Source organism: Trichomycterus rosablanca, chromosome 11, assembly GCF_030014385.1.
Source record: "Trichomycterus rosablanca isolate fTriRos1 chromosome 11, fTriRos1.hap1, whole genome shotgun sequence".
Classification (NCBI taxonomy): Eukaryota; Metazoa; Chordata; class Actinopteri; order Siluriformes; family Trichomycteridae; genus Trichomycterus; species Trichomycterus rosablanca.
The window spans coordinates 28596816-28614138 of NC_085998.1; the positions used below are offsets into that span (position 1 = coordinate 28596816).

At 40.4% G+C, this 17323-nt stretch overlaps 2 protein-coding genes across 2 annotated transcripts; both read left to right on the plus strand.

The window, feature by feature from the left end:
- The first annotated feature begins 951 nt into the window (after window positions 1-951).
- Window positions 952-5727, plus strand: LOC134323475 (protein FAM180A). The gene is made up of 3 exons (XM_063005000.1): window positions 952-1095; window positions 3910-3974; window positions 5326-5727. Exons 1-3 carry the CDS (start codon window positions 1011-1013, stop codon window positions 5650-5652), a joined length of 477 nt encoding a protein of 158 aa, XP_062861070.1. The 5' UTR covers window positions 952-1010; the 3' UTR covers window positions 5653-5727.
- A 3647-nt stretch (window positions 5728-9374) lies between these two features.
- paqr5a (progestin and adipoQ receptor family member Va) lies at window positions 9375-16597 on the plus strand. Its single transcript, XM_063004637.1, has 9 exons — window positions 9375-9562; window positions 11457-11666; window positions 12051-12178; window positions 13851-14053; window positions 14356-14482; window positions 14595-14639; window positions 14715-14811; window positions 15827-15971; window positions 16059-16597. The coding sequence occupies exons 2-9, from the start codon at window positions 11613-11615 to the stop codon at window positions 16361-16363; spliced, it is 1104 nt and encodes a 367-aa protein (XP_062860707.1). The 5' UTR covers window positions 9375-9562; window positions 11457-11612; the 3' UTR covers window positions 16364-16597.
- Window positions 16598-17323: the final 726 nt, after the last annotated feature.

Here is a 17323-nt window from a genome sequence, read left to right on the forward strand (position 1 = left end):
TGTATCAAATAACAGGATGTTTGTGTAATACATAACATTGAGTTAATTTCTAGCAATACAAATTGTGTAAAAGATAAGCAGTAAATAATCTTGGTAAAAAAAAACTGCCAGTATATACACTGATCAGCCACAACATTAAAACCACCTCCTTGTTTCTACACTCACTGTCCATTTTATCAGCTCCACTTACCATATAGAAGCACTTTGTAGTTCTACAATTACTGACTGTAGTCCATCTGTTTCTCTTCATACTTTGTTAGCCTCCTTTCATGCTGTTCTTCAATAGTCTGGACTCTCCCAGGACCACTACAGAGTAGGTATTATTTGGGTGGTGGATCATTCTCAGCATTGCAGTGACACTGACATGGACTGTGTCTGAGTGGATCAGACACAGCAGCGCTGCTGGAGTTTTTAAATACCGTGCCCACTCACTGTCCACTCTATTAGACGCTCCTACCTAGTTGGTCCACCTTGTAGATGTAAAGTCAGAGACGATCGCTCATCTATCGCTGCTGTTTGAGTTGGTCATCTTCTAGACCTTCATCTAGGGTGCTGTTGGCTGGATATTTTTGGTTGGTGGACTATTCTCAATCCAGCAGGGACAGTGAGGTGTTTAAAAACTCCAGCACAACACACACTAACACACCACCACCATGTCAGTGTCACTGCAGTGCTGAGAATGACCCACCACCCAAATAATACCTACTCTGTGGTGGTCCTGGGAGAGTACTGGCCATTGAAGAACAGGATGAAAGGGGGCTAACAAAGCATGCAGAGAAACTGGACTACAGTCAGTAATTGTAGAACTACAAAGTGCTGATAAAATGGACAGTGAGTGTAGAAACAAAGAGCTGGTTTCTCTAGTTAGTCAGTGTTGGCTGGAAGTTGTATTTTCCGCAGGAGGAGGAATGCAAGGCTAAACTGATCAGTATCAGATCCAGTAGGGCTGAATAACATCCAGCTAAAATCTCCACCTCTTTTGGTCGGGTGGATATTTTAATACCGTGGTCATGGCGTCAAAACCTTATTTTATTAAATTCATATGGCTTCTTCTGTATCTCATGGTGTTCAGGCACGTTTGGCATCCATCATCAGGTAATCTTAGTTTATTGTACACTTTTAACGGTTGTTTTTTTATACACGTATAGGCTGTTTTGGTGCTTCATTGAGACACATCCTGAATTTTCACTGCAAGATGGGCGTGATGAGCTATATGCAAACATGCAGATTTTTTAACATGTTAGTTTTTTAAATATGTTGTTATTAAAGCATTGAAATTATATTAACACTTCGGTATCTGTAAAGAATGTCAACTGTCAACTACTTCAACAGTTTTACTACTATTAAGAGGGGACAGTGGGGTTGGTTGATAAGTTTTTTTTCATACTACACTCACTGTCCATTTTATCAGCTTCACTTACCATATAGAAGCACTTACTGTCCATCTGTTTCTCTGCATGCTTTGTTAGCCCCCTTTCATGCTGTTCTTCAATGGTCAGGACCCCCACAGGACCACCACAGAGCAGGTATTATTTGGGTGGTGGATCATTCTCAGCACTGCTTTGACACTGACATGGTGATGGTGTGTTAGTGTGTGTTGTGCTGGTTTGAGTGAATTTTGAAACACCTCACTGTCACTGCTGAACTGAGAATAGTCCACCAACCTAAAACATCCAGCCAACAGCTCCCCATGAGCATTGTCCTGTGACCACAGATGAAGGTCTAGAAGATGACCAACTCAAACAGCAGCAATAGATGAGCGATCGTCTCTGACTTTACATCTACAAGGTGGACCAACTAGGTAGGAGTGTCTAATAGAGTGGACAGCGAGTGGACACTCATACCAGCACAACACACACTAACACACCACCACCATGTCAGTGTCACTGCAGTGCTGAGAATTATCCACCACCCAAATAATACCTGCTCTGTAGTGGTCCTGTTGGGGCCCTGACCATTGAAGAACAGGGTAAAAGGGGGCTAACAAAGCCTGAAGAGACACAGATGGAGTACAGTCAGTAATTGTAGAACTTCAAAGTGCTTCTATATGGTAAGTGGAGCTGATAAAACCAACAGGGAGTGTAAAAACAGAGAGGTGGTTTTAATGTTATGGCTGATCAGTGTATAACATCTATACAAAGTAAAGATCAACGCAGAAAGCCCCCAGATTATATAAAATACCTCTATTTAAAGTAAACAATTTATTTTGCCAGAAATTTTGTTTCATCAGCATGGATTATGTTCTATGTTCATCAGGGGCTCTGGGGTGCATAAAATTGTAAACAAATTAGTGAATAAATACTACATATTTCTATAGTATTTCAAAAAAAAAAAGTTGTATTGCTTTGAGATGTTATGTGAAACAACAAAGGTAACACAGGACGAGTGGCATGGTGGCTTGGTGGGTAGCACTATCACTCACAGCTAGAAGGTCCTGGTTTTGATTCCCAGATGAAGTGGTCCTTTTTGTGTGGAGTTTGCATGTTCCCTCTGTGTCTGTGTGGGTTTCCACTAGGTGCTCACAGTCCAAAGACATACAGCCAGGTTAATTGAAGATACAAAATTGCCCTTGGTATGAGTGTGGGTGTGTTTGTCTCACTGTGATGGACTGGTGACCTGTCCGGGGTGTTTCCTGACTTTCCCCCAGTGAGTTGGACCCACCGCAACCCTGAGCAGGATGAAGCTGTGGTAAAACAGACAACGAATAAACAATAACGGAGGAAGAAGCTGTGTGACTCTAAGGCATCTTGTACATCCTTGGGACGTCTTATACACCTGAGCCAGAAATGATTCAGTTATCTTTTCTAATCAGTCAGTGAGTGGTGTTCTGACCATCTAAAGTGTCTAAACAACAAAGAATTAAGCACTGCAATATACACCGACGAGGCATAACATTATGACCACTGACAGGTGAAGTGAATAACACTGATTACCTCTGTCAGTGGGTGGGATATATTAGGCACCAAGTGAACATTTTATCCTCAAAGTTGATGTGTTAAAACCAGGAAAAATGGGCAAGCGTAAGGATTCGAGTGCGTTTGACAAGGGCCGAACTGTGATGGCTAGACGACTGGGTCAGAGCATCTCCAAAACTGCAGCTCTTGTGGGGTGTTTCCGGTCGGCAGTGGTCACTATCTATCAAAAGTGCACCAAGGAAGGAACAGTGGTAAACCGGCGACAGGGTCATGGGCGGCCAAGGCTCACTGATGCACATGGAGACCGAAGGCTGGCCCGTGTGGTCCGATCCAACAGATGAGCTACTGTAGCTCAAATTGCTGAAGAAGTTAATTCTGGTTCTGGTAGAAAGGTGTCAGAGTCTATTCCTCGACAGGTCAGGGCTGTTTTGGCAGCAAAAGTTGGACCAACACAATTTTAGGAAGGTGGTCATAATGTTATGCCTGATTGGTGTACAATGATGAATCAAAACATTAGGACCACACCCTAAAGTATTCAGACATAGACCTGAGTGACGTAGATAAGGGCCAACTTACAGGCAGTTTTGGTGAGTACATACTGACAGTGGTCCATAGAGTGACAAGCCACAAACCACTAACAATTTATTGGGCAGCCTGTAGGAGAATTCACCTCGCAATCTACAAAAGTTGGTCCTCCTGGTAACAGTTACCACAGGACTCCTTTGGATGACTTGTGGAATCCATGACTTGGTGGCTTACAGCTGTTTTGACATATTATTAGGTGGGTGGTCCTAATGTTTCAGTGTATATACAAACCCTATTTCCGGCAAAGATGGGGCATTTTAAAACATGCTATAAATACAAGACTTGGAATACTTTTTAAGGTTGCAAATAATTTACAGTAGCAAATAATTTACGTCTTTCACCATCTACCGTGCATAACACTGTCAAAATATTTAGGGAATATATTTAAAAACTTTTCTGTTTTATATAGGTGTATCAGCAGTTCAAGAGAGAGCTTTAATCACATCTGTTAGTGATGCCAACTTGGTATATGAGGTAGGAAACTTTTTATTGTACTTCTTCTGCAACCCCAAATTTTATTTGATTGCTGACAGGATGAACCTGAGATATTTCATGTTTTATCTGCTCAACTTCATTTCACTTATTAATGAAAATCCATTCCTGCATTTCAGGCCTGCCACACATTCCAAAAAAAGTTGGGACAGTAAAGCATTTACCACTTTGTAATGTTGCTATTCCTTTTCACCACACCTAAAAGACGTTTTGGCACCAAGGATACCAAGTGATTTAGTACAGGGTCGACTGCAGGCAGGCCAGTACCCGTACCCTCTTCTTCCACAGCCATGCCTTCGTAATGTGTGCAGCATGTGGTTTTGCATCGTCTTGTTGAAAAATGCTTGGACGTCCCTGGAAAAGATGTCGTCTTGAAGGCAGCACATGTTGCTCTAAGATCTCAATGTACTTTTCTGTATTAATGCTGCCATCACAGAAGTGTAAATGACCTTTGCCAAGGGCACTGACACGACCCCATACCATGACAGACCCTGGTTTTTGGACTTGGTTCGGAACACACGGTGCCAATTTTTTGCAAAAAAGACCTGGAATGCTGATTCATCTGACCACAATACACGTTTCCACTGTGTCATGGTCCATCCTAGATGCCTTTGAGTCCAAAGAAGTCGACGCCGCTTCTGGACAAGGTTAACATAAGGCTTCTTTTTTGCACAGTAAAGTTTTAAGTGGCGTTTGTGCATGTAACTCTGTATTGTAGTGCTTGACAAAGGTTTACCAAAGTAATCCCTCACCCATGTGGTTATATCAGCTATTGTTGAGTGACGGTTCTTGATGCAGAGCCGTCTGAAGGATCGAAGATCACAGGCGTTCAGCTTAAGCTTGCACTCTTGGCCTTTACGCACTGAAATTCCTCCCGTTTAATGATATTATGCACTGTAAAGGGAGAAATATGCAAATCTCTTCCAATCTTTCTTTGAGGTACATTGTTTTTAACATTTCAATAATTTTCTTACACATTTGTTGACAAACTGGAGATCCTCTGATCATCTTTGCTCATCAAAGACTCAGCCTTTCCTGGTTGCTGCTTTTGTACCAAACTATGATTACAATCACCAGTTTGGAGTCACATCATTATTTAGTTTTTTCACCTCATTACTAGCCCTAAATTGCCCCCGTCCCAACTTTTTTCAGAAAGTGTTGCAGGCCTGAAATGCAGGAATGGAGGTATATTAACAAATGAAATATCTTGGGTTCAAACTGTCTGCAATCAAATAAAAGTCAAAGTAAATGTAAGGACATCAGGCTGTTAAAATGGATGGGAAATTAAAGGATATGAAATAAAAATGTAAAATTCACTTTTTGTCTTACCTAGTTTATGCTTAGTGGACTTGCAATTGATGAAGACAACAATGTGGTGATGCTGGATGAGGAACTGGCATCTATGAAAAGAGGACGTGTCTTCTTAACCCTTATAAATGATCACATACCCAAAACTACGCCTGCAATGGAGCAACTGCTCGTCTCCCTGGAAGAAGAAGAGGAATCTGTTAATCAGGACAAGTTTGAAATGCTCATATTAGGGATCATCTATTCGGCCTACCAGGTCCGCAAGCAGAAGCAGGAGATTCTGCAGCAAGCTTGGGCAGGTGTGCTCGAGCGCCTAATGAAAGTTACTCTGGTTCAGATACGCAAGACCTAATTCACGAGATTTACCACGGGATACAACAAGCAATTCAATTCTGTTGTAATATATGCATGTACAAATAAATTCAATTGTGGATACAATGAAATTCTGAAGCATTGTAAATCATTGTTTATAAAGTACAGCACAGGAAGGGCAGGGAACTAAAGTCTTAAAGGCTAAATTTTAAAGAAATTTCATCCTTAAACCTTAAACAATGTACACTACAGCTCAGGAATCTCGTCCAAATGGCTATTTCTTACACAGTAACTATGTACACTGATCAGCCATAACATTAAAACCACCTTGTTTCTACACTCACTGTCCATTTTATCAGCTCCACTTACCATATAGGAGCACTTTGTAGTTCTACAATTACTACAAATACTGACTGTAGTCTATCTTTTTCTCTGCATACCTTTTTAGTCTCCTTTCACCCTGTTTTTCAATGGTCAGGACCCCCATAGGACCACCACAGAGCAGGTATTATCTAGATGGTGGATCATTCTCAGCACTGCAGTGACAATGACATGGTGGTGGTGTGTTAGTGTGTGTTGTGCTGGTATGAGTGGATCAGACACAGCAGCGCTCCTGGAGTTTTTAAATACTGTGTCCACTCACTGTCCACTCTATTAGACACTTCTACCTGGTAGGTCCACCTTGTAGATGTAAAGTCAGAGACGATCGCTCATCTATTGCTGCTGTTTGAGTTGGTCATCTTCAAGACCTTCATCAGTGGTCACAGGATGCTGCCCATGGGGAGTTGTTGGCAGGATATTTTTGGTTGGTGGACTATTCTCAGTCCAGCAGTGACAGTAAGGTGTTTAAAAACTCCATCAGCATTGCTGTGTCTTATCCACTCATACCAGCACAACACACACTAACACACCACCACCATGTCAGTGTCACTGCAGTGCTGAGAATGGTCCACCACCCAAATAATACCTGCTCTGTCGTGGTCCTGTGGGGGTCCTGACCATTAAAGAACAGCATGACAGGGGGCTAACAAAGCATGCAGAGGAACAGATGGACTACAGTCAGTAATTTTAGAACTACAAAGTGCTTCTATATAGTAAGTGGAGCTGATAAAATGGACAGTGAGTGTAGTGTCTTGTCAAGGGTGTTTATTTAGGCATTATACACAGTGTTTCCAGGTGATACCACTCTGATCTTGACCCTTAGCAAAACTGATTATTCTTCTTTAGACTTTGCATCTACATTATAGATTGTGCAAATTTACATTATAGCTAAAAGCATAGCACAAGCTAGGTAGTGGCAGAATGGGTGGGTTTAAAATGGTAGAGGAGCATGGGATGTTTATAATTCAGACGTCCTTGCAATGTCAAGTTAAAAAGGTGTTGAGATGCCTTTAAGCCTCCACGTAATAGCTTTTTGGTCATGTATTGTTTGATTTAGATTGTTGGTATTGGGTAAAATACTGTTCCACCTGATATAAAAGCTTTGTGTGAAAACTGTGCCCTAAAAGAAATGACCATCTATTGATGATGAAGAGCTTTATTGTTGGAAAACTAGTTAGAGATAAATATGTCTGGGATGTTGTAAATTAGATGATCAATGAAATGAGTATCTCATTTATTTGAAGGCAAAGTAAAGACGCTTATTAGATTGGCATTATTAAGAAGTACAGCTTTTATCATTGTAATGGCTTATTTTTCCTTCTTTATATCTACTGTGCTCTTTACCCACAAACCCCCACCTCCCGTGCAAGCTAAAATCTGAATGACATGTCAAAAAAACCAAAATTGTTCAGCTAATTTCCAGATTAGATTAAGCTAAGCTACTGGTCCCTCTGTAACAATGAAAATGTATTTCTATAGTCTTTAAGTCATTCAGAGAATAACAACACAACTACACAACAAGTTTACCTGGTAGATGAGCTCCATTCTCATCTTTTACATGAAGAAGGAATTTCCATCATCTGAAGACTGTCGGTGCAACTTCAGGTCACCAGTGTCACTTCTTTCATTGAATGGTGAGTAAAATCAAATAACTGTAGTTGGGCCTAAATAATTACATACATTCATTTATTCATTTTCTTATCCGCTTATCCAATTAGGGTCGCGGTGGGGTGGTTGGGTGCTAGAGCCTATCCCAGTTTTTCAATGGGTGCAAGGCACACAGGGCAGACACACACACACCCATTCACTTATAGGGCAATTCAGTGTCTCCAATTAACCTGACTGCATGTTTTTGGACTGTGGGAGGAAAAGAGAGCTCCCGTAGGAAACCCACGCAGATATGGGAAGAACATGCAAACTCCGCACAGAAAGGACCCGGACCGTTCCTCCTGGGGATTGAACCCAGGACCTTCTTGCTGTGAGGCGACCGTGCCACCCCTAATGGCCTAGTGGGTAGAGCTTTGGGCTATCAACCGGAAAATTGGCGGTTCAAATCCAGGCTCTGCTATGCAGCCACTGTTGGGTCCTTGAGCAAGGCCCATAACCCTGTCTGCTCCAGGGGCGCCGTACGATGGCTGACCCTGCGCTTCTGACCCCAACTTCCAAACAAGCTGGGATACGTGAAGAAAGAATTTAATTGTACTGTACATCTGTGTATGTATACATGACAAATAAAGGATATCTCTCTATTGCTCTGTTGGTGATGCATAGACATTGATCCAAGTGTGCACCAGAGAGTCTGTTCCTATCCTGGGTTTTGATAACGTTCATAAAAGAAAACAGTGATTCACAGATATAGGTTGAGGAAAATATTGTATGAAGCAGCATTGCAATCATTCTTGCTTGTCTGAATAAGTTGTACTATCATGCATGTGCTGCTCTTTGAGCAAAAACTTTTTCAAACACATTTTCCCAGTAACCAAGTACCAAAGTAATTCAAAAGCAAACTGAAGAATGTATTAAGGATAGTGGCAAAAGGGAACTGAAAATCATGTTGCTCAATGTGGAAAGTTTTAAGTCACGTCATGTTCAAGTCATATATACTGAGGTCACACACTTAACACTTCAGCATATTACTAACACACAGAACATCCACCGCAGCTACAAGGTACACTCACTAATTTTAAATATTGTACTTAGTCATGGTAAATTAAAAAGTTCTATATATATACAGTATATAGTATATTATTTCAGCTTCAGTTTAGTCAGTTTATATATGACATTGTTCAAAGATACTCTAATCTAGTTTCATTTTTACTTAATAAATGTTTACACAGTATGTCAGGTATTGCCCCTGATTTTAATGAAGGTTTTTTTTTATTGTAATAATATTAATATTGTAATATTTTTGTATATTTAGTTTATTATGTTGCATTACTTGTGTTGTTAACTAGCATTGTCTAAACCGCTCTAAATTGCTGACAATGTTACCAGCATGCTAGGCTAAGAATAGCTTCAGGAATCATGTGAGTATGCTCGAGGACTGTGATCCATGGGCGGCTCGTTCCTTAGGGCGATCGGGCGACGCACCACCAAAGGGCGAAAGGGAAGAAATTTTTCCATCACATTCAACCAGTGTTAAACTAGCTGTGACTGTTCTGGACAGTCTCTCTTGCCTCTGAATATCGTAGTCCAATCAGCATCGAGTTGTGTTCCGTACGGCGATTTCAGTCTGATTGAAAATCGCCCGGATTGCTCTCATAGACTCTCATATTAAGGCACTTTTTTTTCGAACTGCAGGCACTGCAATACATTCTGAATGGGTTCCGGGAGGGCTCGCACCTACGTGCTTGCATCACACGTAACCTGGTGTAGCGATCTCGTCACCATGACTACCATCACCTCAGTTCGGAGCAACTCCATTGTGTCATTAAGGGAAATGCCATTCAGTCGTCGTAGTAATCAGGATAAATTAGCAACTGAAGAATTAGGGCCACCCAGACCAAATTTAAACATCAAGCAAGTATCTACAAAGGGGGGGAATCATATAAGTAACAAGTAAATTACAAGTAAGTAATATAATTTTTTAATTGTGAATTGTGATTGTATCTCCCCAATTGTTTAATTGTACTTCTTTATTCATTGCACATCAGCCCCGATGCCCCAATCTTTATTCTGGATCTGCTGCACCTAAAATAAAATGCTATAGTTATTTGTGATTGCAAACTGACAGATGACTTAAGATGTTAATTATTTAAGCTTTGATTTACCCATTGAACGGGTCACCTTGGCCATCATTGCAACAATTGCCCCCCCTGAGAGATTTGGCAGGAACTGCCACTGCTGTGATCATATGATCACAGCAATTTTTTTTGCCTTGGAACTGTGGGTAGTCAAAGTGGCACTGCTGGAACATGATTTATCACCCCATGCTTGGCTCTTTTAAGGCTGTAACTACTTTGTTTCACCTTGATGTTAAATTTTGTATGTCTCTTGTCACATGTATTCCTTTGTGTGTCTTTTTATCTCACCTACTGCCATTTAAGTGTCATATGACAGACTTAAAAACAGAAGACAGAAAAGGCCACTCTAAGATCATTATCTGAAGGAACAGGTTTGGGGGGAGTGTGAGGAAAAACGCCAGTACTTGCATGTCAAGGAAGTAAAACAGTCGTTGATAATCAGGTAAAACTGCACATTCCTGAGGAAAGGAGATGCAGCCGATCAGCCATAACATTAAAACCACCTCTTTGTTTCTACACTCACTGTCCATTTTATCAGCTCCACTTACCATATAGAAATCACTTTGTAGTTCTACATTACTGACTGTAAACCATCTGTTTCTCTGCATGCTTTGTTAGCTCCCTTTCATTCTGTTCTTCAATGGTCAGGACCCCCACAGAGCAGGTATTATTTAGGTGGTGGATCATTCTCAGAACTGCAGTGACAATGACATGGTGGTGGTGTGTTAGTGTGTGTTGTGGTGGTATGAGTGGATAAGACACAAAAATGCTGATGGAGTTTTTAAACACCTCACTGTCACTGCTGGACTGAGAATAATCTATCAACCAAAAACGTATCCAGCCAACAGTGCCTTGTGGGCAGCGTCCTGTGACCACTGATGAAGAACTAGAAGATGACCAATAGATGAGCGATCGTCTCTGACTTTACATCTACAAGGTGGACCAACTAGGTAGGAGTGTCTAATAGAGTGGACAGTGAGTGGACACGGTATTTAAAAACTCCAGCAGCGCTGCTGTGTCTGATCCACTCATACCAGCACAACACACACTAACACACCACCACCATGTCATTGTCACTGCAGTGCTAAGAATGATCCACCACCCAAATCTTACCTGCTCTGTGGGGGTCCTGTGGGGGTCCTGACCACTGAAGAACAGCATGAAAGGGGGCTAACAAAGCATGCAGAGAAACAGATGGACTACAGTCAGTAATTGTAGAACTACAAAGTGCTTCTATGTGGTAAGTGGAGTTGATAGATTGGACAGTGAGTGTAGAAACGAGGTGGTTTTAATGTTATGGCTGATCAGTGTATTGTGTATGGATAGACATGCTATCCCTCCTTGAATCATTCACCACTAGTAGAGGCATCAAAAATCATTATACAAAAGTATTTCTGCAGTGTTAATGAAACCCCTTAAATCTCCCACCCTCAGGCATGGCCACTTGTTTCTGTTGGAAGCCCTTTTAGGTCAATAGCACTGCACAAATTATTTGACAGCTCAGGATCTCCAGCGGTAGTGGGCTAGTGCTTTAGACCACTACACCACCTAAACACCCTAATATTAACGCTTTTTAGTTGAGTTGTAAGGGCTGAAGCTTATTTACAAAGCTGTATTCACATCAGCTTAGGTTTTAGGATGTGTTATTTAATAAACATATCTACATTAGTGTGTGAATCTGTTTATCAGTTATGGACTTGTCTCTCTGGCTCATTTTCAGGACTAGCTCCATCCCATCATCTATCTGCTCAGGGATGTGAGGAACACACCAAGGAGACAAGGGAGGACAAGGAGACAAGGAAAAGGCACACTGGAAGGACAGTAACTGCCAGAGTATCTCATTTTGAGTGTCTTTTGTAACTGGGTGGATCCTAATATGTTGAGCCTCATCAAACTCCCTCAGGTTTTAACTATAAACCAAGTTCCAAAAGTAAGTACCGCCTTTTCTTATGCTTTGCAATGTGATATCCTGTTGCATTTAAGCAGTGATACTTCTATACAGTGTTCTGAGAGCTAAGCTGTTATATTTTAAGTACTGAATGACCTTATACACTGCTGGTTAAACATTTTAGAGCACACTACTTTTTCCAGTTTTTATTAATATGTACACAAATTAAACGTCTCAATGCACTCTGAGGTTAAAGCATAGAATCATGGAATCGTTTTGTGAAAAAAAATTAAATCAAAACTTTTTGGTTATGGATATATACTATTCATTCTGTATTTTAATTGATTCTCTCAGAATAAACATTAAAAAAAAACTTAAATATTATGAAATATGAAATATGACATAAATTAATTTTTTTCCATGCAGGTCTTCCATGAGGATGGGATCATTTCAGGTTATCGGTACCCATACAGTTCAGCTAAAGACTGTGTGCTCAGTGTCTTCCAGTTAACAAATGAAACTCTCAACATCTGGACCCACTTTCTGCCTACGTGGTACAGTGATTAACCAATTATTTTAAAACAAAACACACACACAAACACATATAAAAATAAGTGCTTTGTTCTAGAGATAAACAGGGTGGCAGAGTGGCGTAGCAGGTATGGGGGCAGCACAGCAGACCTTGCCTTGTCTTCTGTCACTGTCTTCCCACCTCCTTGCTGTACATGCCCTGCAATAGTGGGCTTTCTGTGCAGGGTGTATTTCTGCTTTGTGCCAGTATTTACATGTAACGTCTGACTCACCCTGATAAGAATGAAGCCATTTTTGATTATAAATAAATAACTGAATTCTGAAAGCAAATGTAGTAGGTGGCGGAAGGAGAAGTTGTCTTACCCACATGATTTCCAAAATTAAGAATTATTCTGCATGAAACCTGACCTGACACATGAGGCTACTTAAGCAGTAAAACAAAGGAGGTGTAATTTGCTGTAACAAATAATCATGAGTGTTCTATTGCTTATGTCCTCCAGAAGTATAGTTTGCTGGTTTGCTTTTTTTCTATGCAACAAAATAGCATCACATAATGCAGTAGTGGAACACTTGTGATGGCTAGTGAGAAAAGTGTTGCAAGCAGGTTATGACAGGAATTAAATGAGGTGTCAAGCTACAGCCAACGAGAACACAAGTTTTACAGTATTTGTGACTTTATTGTTCATGCCAAACCATAATACCTATACCGATCAGCCATAACAGTAAAACCACCTTCTTGTTTCTACACTCACTGACCATTTTATCAGCTCTACTTACCATATCGGAGCACTTTGTAGTTCAACATTTATTGACTGTAGTCCATCTGTTTCTCTGCATGCTTTGTTAGCCCCCTTATATGCTGTTCTTCAATGCCCAGGACCCCCACAGGGTCTGTTGTGCTGGCATGAGTGGATCAGACACAGCAGCGCTGATGGAGTTTTTAAACACCTCACTGTCACTGCTGGACTGAGAATAGTCCACCAACCAAAAATATCCAGCCAACAGCGCCTGGTAGGCAGCATCCTGTGACCACTGATGAAGGTCTAGAAGATGACCAGCTCAAACATCAGCAATAGATGAGCGACCGTCTCTTACTTTACGTCTACAAGATGGACCAGCTAGGTAGGAGTGTCTAATAGAGTGGACAGTGAGTGGACACGGTATTTAAAAACTCCAGCAGCGCTGCTGTATCTGATCCACTCATACCAGCACGACACACACTAACACACCACCACCAATTTCACTTCAGTGCTGAGAATGATCCACCACCTAAATAATACCTGCTCTGTGGTGGTCCTGTGGGGGTCCTGACCCTTAAATGTCAGTTTAAGGGCAATCAATGTCTTCCACAATTTACCGTGCAAATGTCACTTTCTTCTTAAGATTCAGACTGACTCACAATGAATGACAAATGAGTTATAATTTCTCAACCATCTTATATTCATATTTTAACTGTTACCCAAAGGACTGTTACCATTATTTAGCAACCAGGACCCAGAGTAACACTGAAACTGTAAAAATTAGATATGGGGTCGAGACTCTCACATTGGGGAATTAGCAGGGTTTGTTTCCTAAGTTTATTAGTTTCTAATAACTCATTTAGATATCATTTACAATGACAAACTTTGATAGAAGTAAATATAAATATTTTCCTTTACCACCAGGTGTAACTGGTTGAACTGTCTTCTTTGGTAGGTTCTTTCTATGGAAGTTACAGATGGTGCTATTAAAGGAGGAATGGCAGGACTCTTTTTGTTGGCCTCTGCTGGTTTTCCTGATGTCATGCTCCCTGTACCCGCTGGCATCCAGCTGTGCCCACACCTTCAGTACCATGTCGGAACGTGCCAGGCACATCTGTTTCTTCTTCGACTATGGAGCGCTCAGCTTCTACAGTTTGGGTCAGGCGATTAAAATTCATAACATGTACTATAATTGTTTTATTAAAAAACTGTACAGTCTCCCTTCACAATTAGTCAAAAGGGTTACAAGAAATGCACCTTTTGGTAAACTAGCTTAATCTCACACAGAATATTGAGAAAAATCAAACCTTTAATTAAAGAAAATTATTTGGATAATAAATCTAATTAAGAAATAATTATTTTACCAAAACCACGTGTCACAAGCTGAGAAGAAAATAACAGTGAACTTACAAACACCCATGGTAGTAAACTTTACAATTTCTGTGTTTATGTTTAAACAGGTTCTGCCATCATTTATTCTTCATATTCATTTCCTGAGACATGGGTCAACAGCACTTTCCATAAGTATTACATTCCCACTGCAATGTTCAACTCAATCATCTCTACTGCTCTGTCCTGCTACTCCAGGTGGGATGAGTGCTTATTTATATTGATAAGAAATGTTATAAGGCAATATAGACGTTATTAAAATGGATTAAAAATCAAAACATTGTATTTATTTAAATACTTGATTTCCTAGGCTTGGAATGCCCTTTCTTGAATACAACTACCACACAATAAAAAGGTAAAACTTTAATTGCTGATTGTCTAAGTATGCTGATTAAAATGTTTTAGAATTTTTTAACAACCTTTTTTCTAGGGCTTCTGAAAAGACAAATGCAAATCGGGGCAAAATTTTGCGCATTGTGGCTTTTGGATATCCATATTTCTTTGACAACATCCCGTTGTTATATAGGGTGAGTTTGCATATCACAACTCATAAGTCATTCAACGTGACTTACTAACTGCCTTCTGTTTGTGCCTCTGGTGTTGCAGCCATAACATTAAAACCACCTCCTTGTTTCTACACTCACTGTCCATTTTATCAGCTCCACTTACCATATAGAAGCACTTTGTAGTTCTGCAATTACTGACTGTAGTCCATCTGTTTCTCTGCATGCTTTTTTTTTAAAAACCTGCTTTCACCCTATTCTTCAATGGTCAGGACCCCCACAGGACCACTACAGAGCAGGTATTATTTAGGTGGTGGATCATTCTCAGCACTGCAGTGACACTGACATGGTGGTGGTGTGTTAGTATGTGTTGTGCTGGTATGAGTGGATCAGACACAGCAGTCCTGCTGGAGTTTTTAAATACCGTGTCCACTCACTGTCAACTCTTACACGCTCCTACCTAGTTGGTCCACCTTGTAGATGTAAAGTCAGAGACGATCGCTCATCTATTGCTGCTGTTTGTGTTGGTCATTTTCGAGATTTTCATCAGTGGTCACAGGACACTGCCCACGGGGCGCTATTGGCTGAATATATTTTTGGTTGGTGGACTATTGTCAGTCCAGCAGTGACAGTGAGGTGTTTAAAAACTCCATCAGCATTGCTGTGTCTTATCCACTCATACCAGCACAACACACACTAACACACCACCACCATGTCAGTGTCACTGCAGTGCTGAGAATGACCCACCACCCAAATAATACCTACTCTGTGGTGGTCCTGGGAGAGTCCTGACCATTGAAGAACAGGGTGAAAGAGGGCTAACAAAGCATGCAGAGAAACCGATGGACTACTGTCAGTAATTGTAGAACTACAAAGTGCTTCTATGTGGTAAGCTGATAAAATAGACAGTGAGTTTAGAAACAAGGAGGTGGTTTTAATGTTATGGCTGATCGTTGTATGTAAATAAAGAAATTAGAAAGGAGGTAAACTACTTTTTTCCTCTCTACCCGTCTAAAATAAAATGGTTTCTTTTTTGTAGATGTTTGTTTGTGTTGGTGAGGGTTGCACAGTTAATGAAGCCACTACTGTCCACCTCCAGCACACTACAGTGGCCTTGCTTACAGGATTCCTGTTTGCCTCGCATCTACCCGAACGTCTGGCACCCGGCAGTTTTGACTACATAGGTGTGTAAGGCAGTTTACAGATGTTAAATTTTAAACCTCATATAGTCATTATATTTTTTGTTTATTAATGTATGTTCGTTTTCTTAGGACACAGCCACCAACTGTTTCATGTGTTCGCAATCATTGGCACCTACTTCCAGCTGACAGCAATAGAGCTAGACATGACCTTACGGAAGCAATGGCTTCTGTCTTATTCACAGCCCATTACGTTCAACAACACAGCAGGTGCAGCGTTGTTTTGCGCTGTCTCCATTTTATGTATAATCTACATTTTTAGCAAGGCACTCTTTTCTACCCGGCTCTGTAAGGACTGTGATGTAAAATCATTACACGTTGACTCTGTAGATTCACTTCAATTAAAAGAGTGTTCTATTTTAAGCCAGGAGAATTGATGATGGCTTTTTGTGGACTAAGGTGTTTTATACAGTATTGCACATAGTGGGCTGCACGAAGATATCCTCATGAAGACAAAATAATAGTAAAATGAGGATTCATATTATATATCATATATTTGCATTTTTAGATAAATATTTTGCACTTGTAACATACACAAAATCACTATTTTATATCTTGTATCTTGTTACTATTATATTTATAATTAATAAACAGATTTTTATTCTTAAAAATGTTTGAAATTTTGTATTGAGCAGTAATATTTACTTAACAAGTCCAAAAGCCAGGGTCTGTCATGGTAAGGGGCTGTGTCAGTGCCCTTGGCAAAGGTCATTTACACTTCTGTGATAGCAGCATTAATGCAGAAAAGTACATTGAGATCTTAGAGCAACATGTGCTGCCTCCGAGACGTCATCTTTTCCAGGGACGTCCATGTATTTTTCAACAAGACAATGCAAAACCACATGCTGCACACATTACAAAGACATGGCTGTGGAAGAAGAGGGTACGGGTACTGGACTGACCTGTCTGCAGTCCTGATCTGTCCCTAATACAGAATGTGTGGAGAATTTTGAAATAAAAAATGTGTACTGTTGCACGACTTACGATATGTTTGCAGGAAGAATGAGACAAAATAAAAGCTGAAACACTAAATCACTTGGCATCCTCGGTGCCAAAACGTCTTTCAAGTGTGGTGAAAGGGAATGGCAACATTACAAAGTGGTAGATGCTTTACTGACCCCAACTTTTTTTGGAATGTGTTGCAGGCCTGAAATGCAGGAATGGATGTTTATTAATAAATGAAATGAAGTTGAGCAGACAAAACATGAAATATCTCAGGTTCATCCTGTCTGCAATTAAATAAAAGAAACTTTTATTATTTGTATTATCCATGCTGTCCCAACTTTTTCTGATTTGGGGTTGCATTTTTCATTATGTGTGTATTCAGTAAAACATTT

What these genes read in the sequence shown, in the direction of transcription:
- LOC134323475 (XM_063005000.1), top strand. Translation starts at nt 1,011, where the DNA reads ATGGCGTCAAAACCTTATTTTATTAAATTCATATGGCTTCTTCTGTAT. An exon ending in CGTTTGGCATCCATCATCAG is followed by an intron (nt 1,096 to 3,909) that starts GTAATCTTAGTT and finishes TGTTTTATATAG; the next exon opens with GTGTATCAGCAGTTCAAGAG. An exon ending in ATGCCAACTTGGTATATGAG is followed by an intron (nt 3,975 to 5,325) that starts GTAGGAAACTTT and finishes TGTCTTACCTAG; the next exon opens with TTTATGCTTAGTGGACTTGC.
- paqr5a (XM_063004637.1), top strand. Translation starts at nt 11,613, where the DNA reads ATGTTGAGCCTCATCAAACTCCCTCAGGTTTTAACTATAAACCAAGTT. An exon ending in ACATCCCGTTGTTATATAGG is followed by an intron (nt 14,812 to 15,826) that starts GTGAGTTTGCAT and finishes TCTTTTTTGTAG; the next exon opens with ATGTTTGTTTGTGTTGGTGA. An exon ending in CGGCAGTTTTGACTACATAG is followed by an intron (nt 15,972 to 16,058) that starts GTGTGTAAGGCA and finishes TCGTTTTCTTAG; the next exon opens with GACACAGCCACCAACTGTTT.